General features: G+C 43.7%; 1 protein-coding gene across 1 annotated transcript in view; it reads right to left on the bottom strand.

The window, feature by feature from the left end:
• LOC119649435 (cuticle protein 8) overlaps window positions 1-23542 on the bottom strand; it is a 43968-nt gene that overhangs the window by 4935 nt on the left and 15491 nt on the right. The window contains exon 2 of the mRNA XM_038051585.1: window positions 15376-15543. Coding sequence (XP_037907513.1) covers window positions 15376-15543 — 168 coding nt within the window. The remainder of the gene's footprint in view (window positions 1-15375; window positions 15544-23542) is intronic.

Genomic DNA, 23542 nt, shown 5'->3' with positions numbered 1-23542 from the left:
AAAAATTTGAGGGGTTTAGAACGTTGGGGTAGTAGGTGTAGTTCATTATGTGTATTGGAAAAGTATGAATTATCAGGGATAATGTGATCCCATCCATAGATCGCTGATTCAAACTCGGCTCGAAGGACCAGCTCTTTCAACAGCAAAACTACTCAACAACAGAAGAAAAAAGGGAGCTTGCTGAGGACGCAGCCTCCTTCTACCACCACTCAATCATAACTCGGAAGAAGGGGGTTTTTTGACGCCGTTCTGTTGAAGAAGCTTCCTTGTACGACTACTCAAGCACCACAGGAAAAATAAAGAGTTTGTTGAGGGCGTACTGCTGGACGAACGAGAGTTTGCTTTGGATGCACTGCTCAAGGAGCTTCCATCTACGATCACTCAAGCACAACTCGGAAGATAGAGTGTTGCTGAGGGCACACTATTGAAGGAGCTTGCTTCTACGGCCACTCAAGCACTACGGGAAAAATGGGGAGATTCCTGACGACGTACTGCTGAAGGAGCTTCCTTCTATGGTCACTCAAGCACTCCAGAAAAAATGGACAGTTTGCTGAGGACAAACTGCTAAAAAGAGCTTCCTTCTACGGCCACTCAAGCAAAACTCGGAAGATAGAGGGTTTGTTGAGAGCGCACTGTTGAATAAACTTCCTTCTACGACCATTCGCGCACTTCGGAAAACTAAAGAGTTTGCTAAGGACGCACTGCTGAAGGAGATTCCTTCTTCAACCACTGAAGCACCACAAGGGAAAAGAGAGTTTGCGAGGGCGCACTGCTGAAAGAGCTTTCATCTGCGATCCCTCAAGCGCTACAAGAAACAAGTCGGGAAACCGGAAGCAGAACGCTTCAGATATGAAAGGTTTTGTGGATTTCTTATATGAAAATATAATATGAAAATACCCACTTTCGCGTAATATTGTCATTCAAAGTTCTGGATTTGCACAGAAGCGACAACTTTGACCTATTATAACTTTGTTAGTAATAGTGTGGTTTCCATCAAACTTGGTAGGATTGTGCTCTATCTTATAGGGTACATAGCTGCATTTGGTGATTCTAAGATGAACTTAAGGGGGGTTTTGCTGCCAATTGCAACAAATTATAGTAATATATTATTATTAACTTTATTTGAACAGATATCGGAAGAGCTGGGAGTAGGCTCATTCAACTGATGAGAATCTGTTTATTTGCTGGTTATGTGTAAAGAGCATGTGGATCTGGCGGGGGTATGAGCCGAAGCAACAGCCCGGAGATCATCCTCCCTGCCCTGAAGAAGGTGCTAACAGGACCCCAATGCGTTGTCAATTGTGAGCTTGGTCTTGATTATGCGAATTCTGAATACCTTGTGAGCTTTCAGTTTCAAATAAGACCCCTGCTCTGGTGGTAGGGCAAGCCAGGGTGAAAATTCTTCTCAGACTACTCTTGAGACCAAGACATGAACTCAACAAAAACATATAAAAAAAATAGACGATGGAAGAAGGTGTAGTTATGCCAGGTGCATCATCGGAGGACGAGCTGCGGGCATCCAGCCAGGAGACAGTAGCGATTGAGGGCAGTAGAGTTGGGACCAGCGATAGCAACACTATGCTTAAACCAACTGCAGGAATCTCCCGGAGCGAAGAGGCAGGCGGACTAGTGGCCTTCAGCTAAGAATCCACCCCCCAGGAAGCCGGTGGCTTGCATTTGGTTGCCAAAGATCCGTATGGCTAAGGACAAGCTCTTTCCATCCCTGCGACTTCAAACGCCAGGATTCCCATGGACAACTGCGCAGTTATCAAGAAAAGGGAACTCCAGTCGAACAGCCAGCCTTTTATGCTCTCGCAAAGGCAGAATACAAGTGCAGTTCGAAATCAGAAACGCAAAAGCGTAAGTGTTCGGCTCTAGCGGACGACGACCTGGATTTGGTCTGCGCCACCAACAAGCCACTGAAGAAAAATCAAGATCGACGGTTCGACGGGGACTGTCTACCTACGCAAGCAGATCATATTGAGGGAAGCGTAGATAAACCTTCAGCACCCGAAGTGTGCCTCCGTTAATCTTCTGGTTTTTCTCCTAGCCGAAGATATCGACGTCGCAATAATACAGGAGCTTTGGATCGGAGGGGACTGAACCATTAAAAGGCTCCAAAGCAAATATTATAATTTATTCCACAGCACCAGATTATTATTTTGGACAGGCCTAGAGCATGTATCCTAGCGAGAGAGAATCTGCACGCTTTTCTGTGTGCAGCAACCTAATCATGGTAAAATTGGAGCAGCCTAGAGCGGAAGACGAGTATATTTCATCCAAATTGGTGAGGTTAACACAATAGACGAACTGGAAAATTTGTTCGAAACCGTCTTTAAAGTTTCGTGCCCTGCTAAATACAATAAGAAGACATTGCCATCGAGGTGGAGAGCACTTGCGAGACCGTGAAGCTCACAAAGATGCCATCATTGAGGTTTGAGAATACCAAGGTAGGGTGGGAACTTCAAAACCCGCCCCTCACAAAATAACTGAGGCCGAGGAAATATTAGTCGGGGATGTAATCTGTCGTGGATCCTCCTTTTCAATAGCGGCGCTCGTGTCCGAAGTTGAGCCGTGTTTTTTTTATATTGTATTTCAGTTCCAGAACTCAGGATCTGGTGCGGGTTGGACAGAACATGTGAATTTTTTTGAAAATGGCACGTGAGAGTTCGATGCGCTCAAGGTACTCGAATTCCCCCTACCGCTGTGAAATGAACATCAACCGTTGTAAAGTATTTAGTTATAATTCTGGATTCGAAACTAAATTGCAGATTGAATATAGAATTGCGGGTTACGGAAGCCGGTATAGCTATCCATGCCTGCAAGAGAACTTTTGGAAAGAAATGTGTCGGAGTATGGTTCTCTAAATGTACATAGCTCTGGTGCGTCCCATCCTAACGTACGTCTTTATTGTATGGTGGCATGCTTTAAGCAAAAGATACAATAGAGCGAAGCTTAATGGAATTCGCGTGTACAGGTGCTACCAGGGCTCTGTAGTCTTATCCGGTATATGTTCTCCATCTACTCCTACACCCTCTCCTCCTAGACCTCCACAGTAAATATGTTGTAACGAGCAGTCATGTCAAACTAAGATGGTCCGCTCCTGGACAGCGAAACCCATAGTAACACTCTAAACGACGAACCTTGAAAATTCTTCATGCACTACGTTACACGCAAGTTGAACTTCACGAGCAACTTGGCCGTGGATTTTCCAGCCATGGGGAGAGAGAAGGAGTGGAGGACCGGTGGCGTGTTACAAGGCTATGACACAGTATTCTTTACCCATGGATCAAAGGTGGTCTGAGGAGTCGGTGCGGAGATTTTCTCGAATACAAGCCGTGTATCCGATTGTATGATCTCCCAAGTTTCGCCAGGGTATTGTAAACCGTCCTACTGGCGATAATGGAAGCCTATCGATGACTATGGCATAATCGGAGCCCCATGAGTCGTGAAGCCATTCTGAACGATAGCTAAGCGGCCTTGTATTTAGCGCCAGTGCAGACACGTGCTGAATGGTTTGGGCGCCACGCTTAAGATAAACCTCCTCTGGGCTCGAGGTCAGAACCCCCCTGCAAGCCTTCGGTGGGTATAATCGGTGTCCCGCTAGCGACTGTCGCTGGTGCGCGACAGCTCTACCGGTGCCAAGTCAAGGAAGATTTGTCCCGATCGCGAAAGCTCTTACGCCAGATGCGCGCAATTGCATACACGATTACGATGGTCCGAACAGGCACTGCCTATGGAGGACCATGCCGCCAGATTCGGTCTGCCCTACAATTCGCATTGTCGAAGCTGTAGAGAAAAAGGGAAAACTTAGACACATCCTTCGCGATTGTGCCCAGCTCTAACTAGGAGCCAGACTGCGGACACTAGGTAAATCTTTCTTTGAGGACCTGAGAGAGATCTCTAGCTGCAGGATGGGAGAGCTGCTTTCCTTCGTGAAAATCAGCTGGATTCTGTCTTCTTGCCCTTAGCACAGCTGTCAAGGCCTTAGGAGTTTGTAGCATTAAAATGACGTACCGCAGCGCTAATTGGGCTCCTCGGAGTAGCCGCTGATACCTACCTTCCTACCCTATCAGGGATAAGAATCCATTTTCAAAGCAATATTCTTTTTTTCTTTAGGGACAATTATTTGACGTTAAAGGGAATTGGAAGCTAATATTCATTTAGTGAAGAATTTATTCAATGTCGGCTTTAAAAATTAAGTTAAAGTCAAAATTTCAGATGATAGCGAATCTGGCTTGTTTGCTGTTTCTATTGGGAGTTAATGACTTTGATTATCAAGAAATGGTAGGGAAAGCTGGACTAAGAGTGAGAGTTCTTTTTGCAAAAGATATATCTGACGTTAGAGTCGGATTTTATGGCAGTGATCTTGCTTGTTCATTGGGACAGCAGAGGGATGCGACCTATCCATACTAAGCTGGAGGTGGTTTTAAGAGAGACGATGAAGATAGTCTGAGTAGCGTGGACTTCATTGGAGATCAGTATAGAGGTGCTTCCACTAAAGTGTTTGGGTACCTGGTTCAGATGGTATCTGTTGGTGATAAAGAGAGAGTGAGAAAGTAACTGCATTGAATTTTCGAAACAAATGGATAATCGCTTTTGCAACTATAATTGATGGCGCTCAATATCTTGCTATGATTTTTTTTACAGTATTTTCCGGTTCTTAAATTACATTTGGTAGCGTGGCTGCCTTTCATCTTTCATATTTCTAAATTGATGACTTCATGATCACTTCTTTTACAAGTTCAACCTCATCAAATGCTCGATTTGCTCACTTTGAACTGGCTTGATAATTTTTTGTATCTTTTCGGCCTAGTATGTTTTTGTGTCTATTTGATGCTGTATTTTAGCTACTTCTAAGCCCTTTGGCTAGATGTGATGTGATTAAGGTATCGCATCCGTTCGTGTACTCAACTTGCAGCATTTAAGTAACATTTTGAGTATTATGTGAAATCAAACTTTCTTTATTTTGAGGTTATTTAGTGGTTTCTAGATTTTCGATTAAAATTAATAACGGCAATTGATTATTTTTTTTGCGTTCAAAAATTGGGCTAAGGTAATGCATTTTACTAGTGATGGCAAGGTCACAGTCGCATTTAACGAAAGTTTGTTATTATTGACTAATGGAAATTTACGTTTTGAAAATATAATCCGGTTAGACTTATTCTTTTCAAGCCTTTATTCTGAATGATGCGCACTATCTAAGGCTTTTATGGTATCCCGCAATTACCGGCTAAGCTGCTAAACTTTAAAAAAATCTCGACAAAATTCGTAACCTTGACTTTGGCCGATGCATTAAAGCCGTTTAATGTTAGATTATAATATTCATTTATACAAACACGTAAGCCCTCATCTTTGTCAGGCAAGTCATCGAAATGTAAACACACACTGAGTGCGAGATCTGAAAAACTGGATTCATAAAATTAAGATTTATCTTGAAATTCTTTAGAGGCCACGGGTGGTTTACGCCAACACATTCTTTTGGCTCCATTTAAATTGGCGTTAATCTATCTGGGATAGTATAACTCATTGATCCTAAGAGCTCTTGAAATGTGCTATGATTTAATGAATTGAATTAATCGAAGTGGAAAATAAGTATTTTAATTGTTTACACCAATTTAACATTGAAGTCGCTCCGTCCAGATTTGGGTCAGATTTTGCTGCAAAATGAGATATTCCTTATAAGGGATTACGAATTGAATTGGAAAAGTTGGCCTATTGTATTTGTGATTTTTATAATATAGCACTGGATACTGCTTGTTGCCTTCGTTGATTCCCGTGTGACATATTTGATGATTATTGAGTTGATTCCGCACCATATAGAGGAGTCGTAATTGTTCACAAGGTAGAGTCGTTATTCGAACGAGGCAAGATTTTTATTGAGATAATTGGTTGTCACCGCTGGTGTTAATAGACCCGATTATTCAACTAGTTGCAAAAAATTACCTCAAAGAAGAGACAGCTCAATAAAAGTAAAGGAGTATCTCAGTGTTCAGTTCTACTAGTACCTCATATATATATTATAATTACAGAACTTGATATGTGTACATATATTTTTGTTGGAATTAACAAGATATGCGGGAGTCCGTGAGACATAAATATCAAATTTAGAGTTGAAGGACTGTTTGGGTAACCAGTTAATAAGCTCTCCGTCTGGTTATGAGAGTAATCACTATTCAACCAATTGATCAAATGAAAAGCGTAATTAATTAGAGAGTCAATAGGTCGAGGAAAATTGATGGAAATTAAAATACGCGGTTAAATTAGGTCCAGGAATGAAGAGCACTTGAAAGTGTTAGATGTGTACATTTGCATATGTTTACATAATCGAGTTTTTTCACATATAACACACTTTTTTGTTGAGGATGCTGGGAGTCCTGAGTCCACACCAACTTAGTGACGGACCGAACCACTTGGAAAGCAACTTACTTTCTCTTTTGTAGTTCACGGCCTCCTCTTTTCTGAGTTAAACCTAAGTTTTCCAGAAAAGAACCAAAATGTTGACTGACGGTTTCATCCAGGGCAGAGGCAACTCATCAGACGCTGCCTCACCTCCGCTCTGTGAGCAGCGTGCCCAAAAGTACCATCTGTCGTTACTTTCGGTCTGGTTTAGGTCTGCCCTGGACGAAACCTTCTTTCTTCTTCTTCTTTTTTTGAAAACTTGGGTTTAACTAAAAAAAAGGGGAGGCCGTAAACTACAAAGGAGGAAGTAGCTGAGTGCTGAGTGGTTAGAGCACAAGGTTGTCGTGCGGAAGGTCGCGGTTCAAATCTCACTGCGGCAGTCGGATTTGTATCGTGATTTGACGTCGGATACCAGTCGACTCAGCTGTGAATGAGTACTCGGGCGAGCGTAATGCTGACCACATTGCCTCCTACAGTATATTGTAGTGTACTGTTACTGTCTTGAATGAAATGCTCTAACACACTTCAAGGCCCTGATTCAATATGGATTGTTGCGCCGACGATTATTATTATTATTATCATCAACCGCGCAGCAAGTGATAGCTGGTCTAAACCTGACTTAGCAAGGAACTCCAGACATCCATGTTGTGCACCACGGTCAAACTCATTATCCCTAAATCCTGTCTGGTGCCCTGGCTTACGCCATCGCTCCATACCAAGCGGGCTTTTACCCAAACAGATTAGGTGACCTACCTACCATATTCTAACGAGCCATAAGTATTACTATATTTTACAGCCAATAGGGGTAATTTTTAATAACTCCATGCCGTTTGTATAAGCATATCAGATCTTTGTTTTCGATGTGCTCTAGTGAAAAAATTCAGAATTAGCTTTTCAACACACTCTGCTAAAGACATACTATTCTATCCTCAAAAAAGACCTGCCAACCAATTGAAACACTCTAAGTATTGCCCAGCTACGATGCCACACAACCATTCCAAAATCTGAAACCTGCTATCAAATTTACTTTGGGCTATTCTAACCGATTACGCTACACTAACGTTGAACTTCATTAGATACTTTCCTATGGGATTCGTTTCTGGGTGGAGATATAAGACCGACAAAGAGGTGCAAGGTCATGACACCATAGTTTTCATTGATGGATGAACAGTTTAGCTGAAGCGGGAGTTTCTTCAAATGCACACAATATATCTGAAATGTACTGCTTCTCATAGTATTCCAGCATATTCCTGTTGGGACCAGGGACAATAAGCAACGATTGTCGCATGACGTTCCTCCCAAGCGAAATATAGCTATTTTTACTGACAAATCGATCGACAGAACTTTAAATTGGTGAGTCATTGCAAGGACCAATTGAAAAGTCCAGGCCGTTCATTTAAAGCTTCTTGTCTTTGGGTCCCTGACCACAGGAACGCATAGGGGAATGAATGCACCGAAGGAATGGTAGGATTTGGTTTCGCTCATAGCGATTTCTTGGCACGGATAATCTATCCTTCTGACATTATGATGAAGAATGAAATTTACTTGAACTGCTTGTTTCTCGAGGAATAATTGGTCTCCTACAATAAAATATGGACTGGGCAATAGGGGTATAGATTGGTCTGAAAGATTTAAGATTAAAAGGATCCTTTTTAGCTGCTTTCAGAATAAAGGCTACTCCTGCTTGTCTCCATACCATTGGTATATATCCCAGGGTTATGCCGCCACTTACCATTCTTAGGAGAGATCCTAAGATGATTACAAGGCTTCACTGGAGTAGTGCTGGGGAACACCATCTACTCTGATTACTTTTGTAGTTCAAAGCTTCTCATTGCTCCTCTCACTCTAGCTTTCGAAGCAGTTTCCAATTCACTTTTCCCCCTTTCTGTTCGTAGTTGGAGTGTCACGCAGAATGCTATTGCCCCCGCCCTGGGATAGGGAAATTAATTCAAAGAAACAGATGTATCCTGTCCTCCTCAGTCTTGGCAAATGTCTTATGTTCCTTCTTTAGACAGACAAAATACATTGCCTTGTGTTTGGATATAGCTTTATATAGCCTGGATGCTTCCATGGTTTGTTCTATTCCTACACTGAATTCCCTGAAATTATTTTCGTTTACTTCCCTGAGTGTGCTGATATACATCGTCAGTGTTCCTTTGTACCTCTGCCAGCTCCTGGTTTGTTTCGCTCGATTGAAGAGTTTCCGCATCTCCTTTCTCATTCTGGCTAGGTTTTTGTTCCAAGTGGGATCTTCCTATGATGACATAGCAGGAAAATGGCCTAATATATGTCAATGGGGACTCTTTGGAGGCCTAACTTCAGCTCTATTTCCCTCCGGACCTTACCGCTTACATGTAGGCGAACCATGTCGTCACTCAGGTGTCTTGTGTAGCAGTCCCAACTTGTTGTAGCGCGATTTCTTATTATTCTATCTACTTCCGAGTTGCCCTCAATGACGGATCTGATTATTCTGTGATCTGACATAAAGGGCTCATCTGACACCCTCCAAATCTTGATCAAACTGCTCATGAGAGTGTTTCCTAAAGTTATATCTAGTAGACAGAATGTCCAGCTTTTATCGTTAGAATTCTAGATTCTCAAATAGCGCACTGTTTTCTAACCTACCGCGGTTTGAGCACCCTTCCTCAAAGTGGGCTACATGCCCTACTTATTGCAACCGGCTGGTTTCTGGATGTTGCTCGTTCTTTTGCCGAACCCTTTTGTTTTTCTGCCTATCTGCGAGTATGTGGTTAGGTGTCATCTGCGTTGATTCTATTACCGTAGGACTGGCGTGAAGGGGGGGGGCAGAAAGGGAGAATTTCCACCGGTCTCCGATTTTTATCGGGGGCCCGCAATATATAGATTTCAATGAAAAAAGGGGTTCTTACCCCAGATTCATGTAATTGATGACCCGGGCCCGGATTTCCTTTCTATGGCTCTGCTGGTAGACCTAATGTTAGGGCCTTCCTTTGCTTTTTTTGCATTTTCCTGCGATTTGTTATACAGAACTCTAATGGCTCTCACTATATGCATGATTGCTTTCACGTTGTGCTTGTTTTTAATAAATTCCTACAGTTCCAAGTAAAATGACTATTCTAGGTTAGACTTCTGTTCAAGAAACCCTTTTCTCAGAGTGACCTCCATTTCCGTTTCCGCATATTTCGGGACACTTAGGACCTATGCTTGTTTTCGCCTTGCATATTAAAGGATATCTCGTAAACGCTGGGCATTGAGGCATGGGAAACATCGATTGAGGATGTCATCCGTCCTGCATCTTCTCTCAAGATCGGGACATTCAGCGTTCAATTTTCTAGCCCCAATCTAGTTGTATTTGGATTATTTCGCAGTCCAATTAAGTCGAAACAAGGATTTGGTTCAAATTCATTTTAATCAATAGGAAGAAGTTTTGAAAAAAGTCGGCCAAAACATAAACCCTACAAAAAGGATTTTTAACGTGGTTATGTCTGTTCCACAGGTCTGCTTTCCTTATAAGAATTTGACCTCCTGATGATCCTTTGGGAACATTTTCTTTTATAATTCATATGTATTGCATTTATTTTACTTCGTCGCGCCTTCACTTTGTCTTTTATAAATCCAAAACAAAACTATAATTTTCATATGTACTGTATTTATTTCACTTCATCACTTCGTCGCACCGACATGACAGTTCAATCCAGACTATTCTGACATTTTTTTCCTCTTGTCTATGTCAATCCTTCAGCTGTTTTCCGTGGCCATTGGATGCAGCGGTGAAGGCGAGTAAATAATGGCATCAAGGTTTGCGCCTTCGATGCCCCGTCACCCCACTCCGCCCCCAGCTGGAACCGCGCGCTTTCAGCGAAGCAAGCTGTCCACGGGATCCCACCAACAGAAGTCACCAGAAGAATCTGACGCTTCGTGGGCGTTTTTTTGGAGCGGCTGCTGGTTCGACGAAGGACCTCAATCTCGATAAGGAGTTCCACTTGAGGCCCGCCTCCAACGTCGAGCATGAAAGACTGCCCGCCTCACTCTAGCACTCTGTGGGTGTTGGCCACCAATGTCGCGTCCCTAAGCAGACGCAGCAATCCCGAGTCGCTTAACCCTGCTCTCATATCCAAGGTCAGCGGGGAGGCGTAGATTCTCCTCGTAAACCATCTCCGAACTTTTCTCGCTGTGCGGAGGCCGAGAAGGACGAAAGGTAAGGATCGCGATCATGACGGATTGTCGCGGGCCATTAGAGGGCTGTCAGCGTCCGATGCCAACGCTCCAGCATACCATTGGGCTGCGAATGATATGCAGCCGTCCTATGCGGTTTGAAGCCAAGGAGTTTTCCTAACTTCGCGAAAGGAGTAGATTCGAATTGCATCCCCTGGTCCGTGATGATAGCGGTTAGAACACAAAAATGCGGACTCCACTCTGGACAGAGGGTCTCGGCATATGATTGCGCCGTAATGTCAGACAGAGGTGTTGCTTCAGGCCAACACGTAAACCTGTCGATGATTGTGAGGTAATACTTGAATCAGTGCGAGTCTCGCAAAGGGCCGATGACGTCGAGATGAATGGTGTGGTAGCGCTTGGTTGACCGAGGGAATACACCTAATTCCTTTCGAACGTGCATGTTGAACTTACACTTCTAGCACGCGATGCACTGTCTGGCCTAAGGGTCTATGTCTTTGTTTATGGACGGCCAGAAATATTTATCAGTTACTGATCGGTTCGTCGTTCTGATGTCTGGCTGCGCAAGATCGTGAATCGCGTTGAACACTTCCCCGCAAAAATTGGCCGGAGTGAATCGTCTGGGTCACCAATCTGAGGTCTTGAAGAGTAAATAAGAGTTTGAGCAGAAAATGGGAAACTCCTTGAGTTGGTATTTGGAATTTACCGTCAGGCTCTGAAGTTCTGCGTCCTCTTCTCGTGCCTCGGCGATTGCCGTATAATCGACCGCGGCGGGGACTGTGACCTCGGAGATTCGAGACAAAGCGTCAGCAACCACGTTGTTCTTTCCAGACACACGTTGGATATCAGAAGTAAACTGGCTGATATAACTCAGTTCCCGAAGTTGGCAAGAGGACGCTTTGTCGGGCTTTTGTTTAAGCGCGAACGTAAGGGGTTTGTAGTCCGGGAACACAGTGAATGGCCTGCCCTGAAGGAAGAAATGGAAGAACTTAATTACACAGTACCAGGCGAGTGGTTCACGATCGTAGAGGCTGTAATTACGTTCAGCTGGGTTGAGCTGCTTCGAACAGAACCTCAACGGTTGCTAGATTTGAATTCACCCATTGGTTGAGACCGGCGTCTACCGCTGTATCAGAGGCACCGATGAACACAGCTAGGGGTGCATCTGACTGAGGAAGCGACAGCAGTGTTGCATCAACAAACTGTTGTTTGATTGTTTCAAACGCATGGGCGTCCTCAGCAGACCACGCAACCTCGCGGGATTCTTTAGTTTAAGGTTCAGACAAGTAAGCGTTCCGGATCGCTTAGTGATAAGCGGCCTTGGGTAAGAATCGCCGTTAGAAATTTAGCATGTCTAAGAACCTTCGCAGATCCTTCACCGTGGTTGGTGAAGCCCATAGTGTTTTACGTAGGCACCTGTCGTGAGACTTAATCCTACGGTCCTCTTCAGACACGGATTGATTTTGTGACCACAATCAGAGCCTCGCTGAGACAAGCAACAACGGTACCAGTCTATACCAAGTGCATGGCTTAGCATTCATACTGGTGGATGCAAGAATTACCTAAATCTCTACCGAACTATGGAGTACAGCACCCGTGTTGAAATGCAACACCACGTCGAGGCCCGAAGGTCTCTCCTCGCTTGAGCATAACCACAACCACCATGAAACTCCCACTAGGGGGGCCAACCGCAAATAACCGAGCTGTCCTCACATACAACAGGAGTTCACCCGAAGTATGTGAGTCCAGGGGCTTTCCCGGTTCCCATCGTACCAGTATATCCCTGGTAAGGTTTCGTGACCAATTTGCCACTTCAGATGAGTCCCCGTGCAGACTCGGGTCTGATCGACCTGATTAGGTCTTTGGAGCATTCGCCTACTGAATCACGGCCGGCAAACCAAAGTGATTACAGCGTCTCCCGGTGCCACCACTATGGAGGTTCTCCTCGATCACTTGGTTTTCGTTTGGCCGATAGGGTTGCCGCCCCATCTTCCTCGCCGCCACCTCTGAGCACCTCACCGTGGTTGGTAATGGAAAACTCTTAATCGCCTCAATCTTATCTGGGTCAGGTTGGATACCATTAGGGATTGCTAAGTGGCTGAGAAATTTCAACTGCCACTGGAGGAATTTTCATTTTTCAACAACTCCGACAAATGCACTCGAGATGCTCCAAGTGCTCAGATTCTGAAGATAAAACGACCAAAACATTGTACATGTAGAGGAAGCAAAAGTTCAAGTTTTGTAAGATAGGGTGGATTAACCTCTGGAAAGTCTACAAAGCGTTGCACAAGTCGAAAGTCATCCTAGTGAACTCGAAGAGTCCGAAAAGTGTGTAGATAGCCGTCTTCGGAATGTCTTCAGGAGCGACAGGGATTTGGTGATACGCATTGGCTAAATCCAAGGTTGTAAAAATACGGCGGTTCGTTAGCAAGTGCGTAAAATCATGGATGAGTAGAATGGGATATCGATTTGGCTTAGGGACCAAATGAAGCGGAGAGGACCAACAGCTATTGGATGGTCTGCAGATAGCCTGTTTCATCAAGTGTTCAAACTCTTGCTGTTGCGAAGGCAAGCTTCTGGGGTGAAAGTGGACACACTTTTGAGAAGATTGGAGAGCCGGTAGTGTAGGTGTGGTGCTCTACAAAGTACTTAACTGCCTTAGAGAAACTACCTACTGTAGTGATTTTGCTGTACTTTTTGAGCAGTGCGTGAACGCGGTGGTCGGCAACGAAAATTAAGGTTTTGTTCTGTAAGTCCACCAGCACCCCATAGTGACACAGGAACTCTGCGCCTAATATCGGCGCAGTACGAGACTCACGTCCACCTGCCTGTAGCAATAGGTGCGGGTAGGAGATGAGTTCGCGGCCACCAGACGTAGATTTTGCAAGAATAGGGTGTTCGGACGGAGTACAGGAAGAACCGACGCTTCTGGAAGCAACTTCTGCTTAGGGGGTCGAGGATTGTAAGGCGACGTGGTACTGCACTTCGGGTAGCCGTAACCGAGGCACCCAGCGAGTCTAGTTTTTTGTTGTGCTAAACGTGCATCCGGTGGTACATTTAGTCGCTTGAGCTCCGTATTTCCGATGGTACCAACAAACAGTCGAGGCCGACGAAAGTCTCGGCGTACAACTACCCAAACGCCCATTTCGGGAAGCAGATCTCGACCATTATTGTGATCGAAATCTACCTCCTGAACACAAAGTACCAACCTTCGCTGCGAGCGTTGTGACCGGGACCGCGTCGGCTAGTGTTATATATGTTGATTTAAGCTCGTCGATTTCGCGAATTGTGTCTCGGGAAACTTCGGCGTTCGCGAGGCTGTTGTACACCTCGTGTACTTTGCCGCCCGTGGCGGACAATACTTCTAGCGATCCCGAGTCCGCTTAGGCCAAGATGGTGCGGGTGCTCTTCGGGAGTCGTTGCAGATAGAGATCTTGAATTGTTGAGAACAATATAAATTTAGGTTCTGCTTATCCATCCTTTCTGGCCAATTCATAGTTAATTCATACAAACAAATACACATTAGGAAACTTTGAATAACACAATTTCCTTTTATAATTTCCATAAACAATTTTCGAGGACAATACTTAAGAAGCGCACATCCATAATACTCGTATTTCTAAATTGCATCACCATCTTCTAAATCGAAAGCGCCATGCAGCCCGCCCAAAACGTAGAAGCGTTTTCAATGAATGAACAATATTGCATTCTTGCTTCAAAAAAAAAAAAATTAAAATATAAACTCTGCATTTAAATTTTATTCATTATAGAAATTAATTAATTCATATTATAGAATATAAATTGGTTTGGACCCACCCCACTGAACATGAAAACTGCATTGGTGACTTTGTTGTCCATAACAAAACGGAAATGTATAAAGCATTAACCAGACAGATCATCTGTATCTTTTGCGCCAAAATCCATTATACCGGTATAGATTTATTGTTTCCAATATCGAATAGGAGTCCTTTAGCATTTGCACTTATTTATGTGACGTTTCAATGAAAAAAAATCTTCAGATTGCATTAGAACCGAGTGCAAAGTGAACCAACCCACTTGTCTGGAGTAAACATAAATAAAAGATTATATTTGGGAGTAAAGCTTGATAGTAGCACGATGTTTGTATAAGATCAACTTGGTGAGTTTTTGGAGACCGTCTAGTCAAAACAATTTGGTCCCATTAAAAAGAGAACATAAATTAAGAGATAAAAATTCATTTTTAATTTTTGTTTCCTAATATGGGGCTAGCTTTGATGTGCACCGAATATTCACATGGGGATTATTTTTAAATTTCACTTATGTTGTGGCTGGAATGGTAATCGCGAAGAAATAACACAATGTTGTCCAAATATCGTAGGTGGTAAAAGATATTCCAAGTGATATATGAGATACAATATTTCTTTTGTCCCGATTTTAAGTGGAAAAAATCACAGTAGGTAAGAAATACAAAATAATGTGGCAATTGTTGCATGGAAAGATGAAGGGATTTTTGATTGTTTTTGCCAATACCCTACTACTGGCCAAAAAGTGAATTTCAATCTATCTTTGGTATCCACTCATACTTTTATCTTACTAACAATGCAATGCTACTAATTTGCTACTTGCAATGCTACCAGTCATATCTTGCAATCACGCTTTGACCCGTATTGTTGTAAGCCTTTTCGCTGATACAAACCATTTTCACCAAGGCATTAATCAAAGCAATTTATCACCGCATAAGGCACCAGCATAATGAGCTGATCGATCTTAATTTGATTTCCTCAAAACTTGCCTGAAATGGTTTTGAAATCGAAACCATTAGCAATGGTAGGTACTTACCTTATCTTCACGGTGGTTATTCTTGTAGTCCGAGAAAAATTCAACGTACTGTCCCAGTGCAAGGTTACCTGCATGCCTGGAGTGAAGGTGAGATGCAGTAAAAACCGCAATGAAGAAAAACCATGTTGAAAGTGAAAAGGTAAATTGGTACGATTGGAGCATCTTCACCTGTAATTTAATAACAGAAGATTAGTTGGAAAATGAATGATTGATTATGGGATAGGTTGATATGGTCATGGTGATGCTGATGATTTAATTTTTGGTCTCAGAAGAAAAGTTGATTCGATGTTTTCACCAATTAAACATTGAATGACAAAATTTATAAATCTGATAAAAATATTTTAAATATAATAAAAAAAAATCATAATAAAATTTATGATGGGAAAATTTGCTCAGAATCTTGTCTGATTATGCTTCAGGTTATTCGGCAGGTCCTCACACGGCCTTTTTGGACGGGCCAAGAGTGTGTAGGGCTGGGGTGGAAGTAGGCTCATCCAACTGACGAGGATCTGCTTGTCTGCTGGTCATGTGTTAGAAGCAAGTAGATCTGGCGGGGAGATGAATCCAAGCAACAGCTCGGGGATCATCCTCCCTGCACTGGAGAAGACGCTAATAGGACCCCAATCCAAGGTGGAACAGCATACGCCGAGAGCTACGTGGCCAATGGGGAGCTTGGTCTTTAGTATGCGAACTTTGAATACTTTGGGCACCTTCAGTTTCAAATAAGACCCTTACCCTGGTGGCCGGTGGATATTCTTCCCGCACTACTCGTGGGACCAAGACATGGATTCAATTTTGAAAATACAAAAAGAAACAGACGATAGAAGAAGAGCGGGTGATGCCAGGCGCATCATCGGAGGATGAGCTGCTGGCATCCAGCCAGGAGACAGTAGCCATCGAGATGGACTAGTGGTTTCCAGCCTGGAATCCACTGTCGTCAAATTGGGTGTAGCGAGTGCCAGACATAGTACTCCTAATCCGAAACCCTCGTCGTCGGGGGATCCCTTAAAAGCAAAAACCGACAAGAACGTTGGTCGCTTTGATTCCTTTCAGGTGGCCTGGGTTCCACGTTATAGCTTGCAAGCACCAATTTTCTAGGGACTTTCTCGGTTTGTGTTTCGTTAAGATCAGCAGGGGGGGGGGACAAGTTTGCCCAATCCCTGCGCCTTCAAAACCCCAGGATTCCCAAATACGAGTGGGTTGTTATCAAAGAGAAGGAACCTCAGACAAATAGCTAGCCTTTACTACTCTTAGAGGAAGACATCGATATTGCACAGGAGATCTAGGTCGGAGGCGATCGATCCATTAAAGGGCTCCAAAGCAAACATTTTAATTCATTCCACAGCACAGTAGACGCCGATCAGGACAGACCAAGAGCGTAAATTCTCGCGAGGAAGACTCTGCGCGCTTTTCTGTGTCCAGATTTGAGCTCCAGCGACCTAATCGTGGTCAAGTTGGAGCAGGCGGAGGCAGAGAACGTGTATATTTCCTCGGCATATATGGCTCACGATCGATCAGCTCCGCCAGAAAAACTACAACATCTGACGAACACCATAGCAACAAAGAAAGCCAACCTGTTGATAGGCTGCGACTCAATGTAAGGCATACGTTTTGGGGCAGTTCGAAAATCAACGAGAGAGGTCAGTCATTCTTTGATTTTATTATTTCTTCAAACCTATCGGTGTGTAACAAGGGCAACACACCAATCTTCCATTTCCCCAGCTCGAAGAACTGTGATGGTTGGGAGAAGGTCCTTGATATCACCCTAATAACCGACAATGGGATTCTTAGGGTGGAGGACTGGAGAGTGTTTGATCATAGATCCTTCTCGGATCACAATTGGGTACTTTTCAGTCTAGATCTCGCCGCAGAGGTTTTCGAACCTTTCAGAGACCCCAGGATAATCGACTGGAGAAACTTTGGTCAAGTAATTAAGAATAAACTCTCCGGTGCGCAAATTGGTGGCAGTACAGACAAATTGGAGTCAAAGCTCTCTGGAAAAGGCATTCAATACAGCATTTAAAATCTCGTGCCCTACTAAGGACAGCAAAAAGACACTGCCACCGTAGTGGAATGAAGATTTCTCTAGCCTCAGGAAGCTGATCAAAGAAATTTTCAACATCTGCTAAAGGCATGAATATTGGCAGCCATACTACGACTGCCTGAAGAAGTACAAGTCGGCTATCAGAACCGCCAAGAGGCGGTCCTGGTCGGACTATTGTCTGAACATCGAAGTAAATCTGCGAGGCTCAGTAGGATTCTATCCAAGGAACATAAGAGCCTATCCTTTCTTAAAAAGTCGGAAGGCTCCTGGACGGAATCTGCTAGTGAAACCTTGGAGCTGCTGGTTCAAACACACTTTCCCGTTAGCGAGGAGGACTGTGAGTCAGAACTTTGCTTGGAGGGTTTGCTGCCACCCCAGCTGTACAAAACTATCAAATCGGTAATTACCGAGGATAAGATCGGCTGGACTATAAACAACTTCTATGCATATAAATCTCCAGGCCCAGATGGCATAATGCCAGTCATGCTGCAGAAGCAGCAGGAAAGGCTTGTGCCGTGGTTTGTTGAGATTTACCGGAGCTGCATCTCTTTAGGATACGTACCGCAGTCCTGGAGATGCGCACGCCCCCGAAAGCGGGCAGGTGCGGTCATGAGTCCGCGAAGGATTTTCGACCAATCAGCCTGACCTCTTTCGTGCTGAAGACCCTAGAGTGCATTCTGGACATCCACGATGAACAATTATGGGGAGAATGCCCTTCTCTAAGCCCCAGCATACCTACCTCAAAGGAAAATCCACCGAAATCGCCCTCCACGGGGTAACTGGTACGATTGAGCGGTCGCTACAATACAAGCAGTATACCTTAGCTGCCTTCTTGGATATAGAGGGAGCTTTCAACAGCGTTAGTACCAATGTCATCAAGGAAACCTTGACCAGTATTGGATTGGAGGGGTATCGTACACAATGGGTTATAGCCATGCTAAGTACTGGGATAGTCCAGTCGGATCTGGAAGGCAATCACTTGACCAGAGCTGTGAACGGAGGCACGCCCCAGGGTGGTGACACCTCTCCGGCGCTCTGGTTAATAGTAATGGACGAAATTTTACGTACATTGGACAGCAGCGGGATGAAGGTGGTGGCGTATGCCAACGACTTGGTGATGTTAGTGTCATGTTTCTGTCCATTATGAGCGACATCATGGAAGGAGCGTTACGAAAGGTGTGCCTGTGGGCCGCAAGATGCGGACTTAGCATAAACCCAACCAAAACGCAACTGATGCTATTCACGACCAAGGATACTTGATTCCACCTACCACGGCTGAATGAACAAAGATTGGTTCTTTCCTCTAATGTAAAGTATCTGGGTGTAATACTGGATCCAAAGCTAAATTGGAGATTGAATATAGAACTGGGGATTAAGAAGGCCTGTGTAGCCTTCAATGCCCGTAAAAGAACCTTTGCAAAGAAATGGCGTCTCCGGTAAAGGATGGTTCTCTGGAAGTACACCGCTGTAGCGCGTCCAAAACTAATGTACGGCTCTGTTGTATGGTGGCAGGCTTTGAGCAAAAAATGCAATAGGATGAAGTTTAATAGGATTCAGAGAACCTCGTGTGAAGGTGCTACTGGGGCGCTGCAGGCCTGCTCGGCAGGTGCTTTCAATGTACTCCTGCATCTCCTCCCCTTAGACCTCCATATTAAATACGTGAGTCCGGATGCTGGGCAGCAAAGTCTTGCGGCCACAGTAACATCCTAGACGGAGTACCTCGAGAAATCTGGGCATTCCCCACGGACTATGCCAAAACGCAAGCTGAACTTCACGAGAAATTTTGCTGCCAACCAGGGCAAAGTGGAAGACCAGCGGCGTGTTGCGGGGTTATGACTCAGTATTCCTTACCGATGGATGAAAGATGGCCTGTGGAGTCGGCGCGGGGTTTTTGTTCAAATACACACAGTATATCCAAGTTGTATGTTCTCCCAGGTTTCGCCAGTGTATTACGAGTGGAAGTACTGGCGATATTGGAACTCTGTCGATGGCTGGAGCGAGATTCGAGTCCCAAGCGTAACATAGCCATTCCGACCGACAGCCAAGCGGCCATCTAGGCCTTGTACTCAGCGAGGACATCTTCCAGGTGGTGCAGTGCCGGGACGCGCTGAACCGTCTGGGTGGTACGCTCAAGGTCACCCTTCTCTGGGTTCCGGGCCAAGGAACATAGAAGGGAATGAGCGGGCTGACGGACTGGCCAGGCTCTGCTCTGCTCTTGGCAGCCCTTCGATGGATACAGCCCCCACAGAGAACTGTTTTCCTTCGTGAATGCTACGAACTGCTTCGGAAATCCGAGCCGGCTAGACTCTGCCTCCCTGCTCTCATAACAGCAGTCACGGTCTTAGGAGTTTGTGGTATCAAAACGGCGCACCGCAGCGCTAATTGGATTTCTCGGAGCGGCTACTGATACCTACCTACTTGCTCAGAATTTTGGTTACAGCTATTAGAACGCTGTTTCAAGATTAGCAATGTTCTGATCAGGTTTACAGTACTAAGTGAACTACTTTTATTATTGGGATAAGAGTCGAAGAATAATTGGAATTTCGTAAAATTGCACTACCACATTCATCATAATTGCCTACTGAATCAAAGGTAAAGATAAATATACTTAGTATTTTCTTTTCATTTAAATGCTGAAGTTTCAGATCACCTTTGTATGCAGAGATACTTTCCAGACGTTATCATGCAAACTCTTAATAAGAAAAACTGAAATCATTTTGACCTTTAACATCAGGTAAGCTCAAGCACTAAAATACCATAAATTTCACTATCGAACTAGTTGGTTATCTTCAGATGAAAATGTTAGAATTGGTATCCCGTGGAAAATTTAAATTGTTCAACGGTCGTTAATTCTGCACCATCTTTTTCATAATAGAGGTCAGGATCTCTCTCTACTATGGGCCATTTTCAGAGGAGACCACTATAAATTGCTGCTTCCCAATTTGGAGCACTACGTCGCCGATAGTTATCTAAAACTATGTTGAGGTGTTGTTTGTTATTTAACGTACATGTTACCGTGATCAAACAATTAAATAAATTGTAACCAACTGTGACAAATGGTACTTTGCTTTGAACTTAGTAAATGTTATCATTGTTGGACTTTCATGTTGTTGGTTGTACGCATTTGTTTAGGTCTGGTGGGAATGTGCGTTTAATCCAATCGTGTAGTTCAGAAAAATAACGCTTGAACTTATTAACTTGGCGACTCATTTAGTTTAAGTTAGTTTTTTATGCTTTTGAAACTTCACCGTCCTGCCATCCTTTCCAGGTCCTCCGTAATGTGTAAGCGCCTTTTTATACTCACGCGCAGGACTGGTAGGATGAGAATGTATATGGAAAAGATGTTCAGCAATTAAGAGAATTTCTTCACAATGCGAAGCTTCAAAAACATAGGGTCATTTTAGAGAGTGGATTAGCAGGTTTAAGGATATCGTCATTTAACCATCGAAGTATCTCAATAGTGGCAACTTAGCCGACATAGGATTAGACCTAGCGGCAGACCTCCCCATTCAAAATATCCCTTAAAGGGGCAATTGAGAATGAAAGGAAGCCGGAAGGACACAATTCCGAATTTTGGCGAAGCTACCATAGAGGAAAATCGTGGAAGATAACACACTCCATGAAATAGGAAATTAGAAGTAAATAAACATGAAAAGAAGCTGCGATTGGGCTAATCATTGGCACCAAATTTCCAAAAGGCATAGGGGTCCACCCCTAATAAACAAGTCGGAATACCGGAAGCTCGCGCTTCGGGTATAAAGGTTTTGTGTTCATCTTATGTAAGAGACGCACATTTTTCTGTCCGTATATAGTTACAAATCCAACATAATCCTTCATATTTTTCCAAACTACGAGACAAACGTACATATTAGAGCCATAGATATCACGCTCACCCTAAACAAACAAACTGCCTATTACCTACTGTACACATATAAGCACGTATCTAAATTTATCGTACCCATATTTCCGATTTACGTCTTATATCTAACTGAATTAGGCACTACCCGCAAAGTTCATTAGCACGCATATATTATATACCTACATACACACATGTCTGGTTGACAACCAACTAAAAAACTAAAACAAAATAATTGTCTGCCACCCAATTCATAAGAATTCGTTTCGTTGTGGTATTGACGAATTGATATGTGATGATGACGTCATGCAGGTTCTAGAGTGCACGAAATTCACAAAAAATTGTAAAGTTTCACCCCCTATAACTTTGTGAATAATAGTTGGATTTTCTTCAAACTTAACCAAACTGTGCATTATATTCTTCATTATACACATGCCAAATTTTGTACTTCTGGGATGAACATAAGGGGGGGTGCCGGGTAAATTTCTAAAATGTGGAAATATACTATTATTAACTTTATTTGTGCAGATATCGGAACCGGATATATTTTGAGGCCTAGATTTCATAGAGATGCACCACTGTGATTTTTTTCAGATTTTTCGGTTGGATAGGTTTTGAGAACGAGACCTGTTACACTTTTTGTGGGTCATATTTTGAACCCTCACTCCCCTATGTTTCATCTAATATCAAATATTGAACCAGATTCGAAAAGTACTAATTGCGACCTTTGATTTGATACCCTACATGGCTACATTCTGTGAAAAAAAAATTTGCACCCTCCATTCACATGTACGGGGAGCCCCCCTTAAACTTAACACAAGATGGCGCCACTTACTGCATGTAAAGGGATCACCAGATTACATACTCTCACCAATTTTCGTGACAATCGGTCTAGCCGTTTCCGAATAAATCGGGTGTGACAGACAGACAGACAGACAGACAGACGGACAGACAGACAGACAGACGGACAGACGGACAGACAGACACCGTCTCGATTCTAATAAGGTTTTGTTTCACACAAAACCTTAAAAAGAATAAGCCTCAGTGTATGCAAAGGAAGTCAACTTTAGCCTGGTGCAAGAAGATATGACTGGATGTGATGATTGTGTTTACATGATGCTAGGCAGCATAAGCCAGAAAGGTGAAGACAAACCTGAAGATCGGTAAATTGAGAGAAAAGGTCACCCGGAGGAAAAAAAGGAGATCCAATATTGGAATTTTAGAAGTTCAAGAATATAAGCGAAGGTAAGTCTATAGGACAAACAGAGAAAGACAGGAAACGAATCTAAGAGCTAGAAGTCAGCCAATCATTGTCAAATGCTCGTGGTAGTAGGGTCTCCAAATCAGCTAACGGGATTAGAGTAATCGACGAAAAAAGTCACAACCATAAGCTTATCGGTGCACGTGGCACTCAAGCCGCAGGGTAAAAATAGGCCGAATTATGCATTGACTTCGGAGGCGTGACCTTGGCAAAGTATTCGCGGAGTTCAACGTGGTACATACGAATGTTGAAAATATTATTTTTTTTATTAGGCGGAGCTGTAAAAATTTAAGAAAGGCACATCTCTTCCAATCCAATCAGGTGGGCGTCTGAACTAGAGCAGACGAGTACGAGATTCGCATCCATTAAAACGCATTTAGGTAACACTTCGCAAAGTAGGTTTGCCTTAGCGACTCGTGCTTCTGCTCCTTTCAACTTTCGTCTTCCTTATTACTGTGTTCTTACGATTGTGGAGGAAGTCGCAAGCCAGTTCTGCTTCAATCTCAGCATCTCTTGGCGCTTGATTCAGATTCCTCCTCTCCAGCGCAAACCCTGGGCAGCGAAACATTACAAGTTGTGGATCCTCCGCTATGCGATCGCCTCCTGGATAATTTGGTGAATCGTCCAACCCAAAGCTATGTTGATACTACCTTTAGCAATCACCGTGCCCCGTGAACTGGGTAATATGGTAGTTGATCTCCCAGCGGTTTCTCTCAAGCCATACTTTAATGTTCAAAATGAGGATTTATATCAATTTATTTATTTATCTCTGCGTTGCCAGAGATCACATAACTTTGTGTGCCCCTCCATACGTCTTGTGTGATACAGCACCTTCATTATTTACGCCAGAATGTCGGCTCGGATCATACCTGCCAAAGCCCGTACTGCCTCATCTGATGTATTTCTAAAACTTGACGCACTTGCTTCCATCTCTGAGAGTTTTGCTTCCGCCGCGACAAGTGACACGTAAAGCAGAAAGGATCACACAACTTGGACTAGAAGCAAT

The sequence above is a fragment of the Hermetia illucens genome, chromosome 2 (assembly GCF_905115235.1).
Source record: "Hermetia illucens chromosome 2, iHerIll2.2.curated.20191125, whole genome shotgun sequence".
Classification (NCBI taxonomy): Eukaryota; Metazoa; Arthropoda; class Insecta; order Diptera; family Stratiomyidae; genus Hermetia; species Hermetia illucens.
This window is presented reverse-complemented; position numbering and strand designations above follow the sequence as displayed.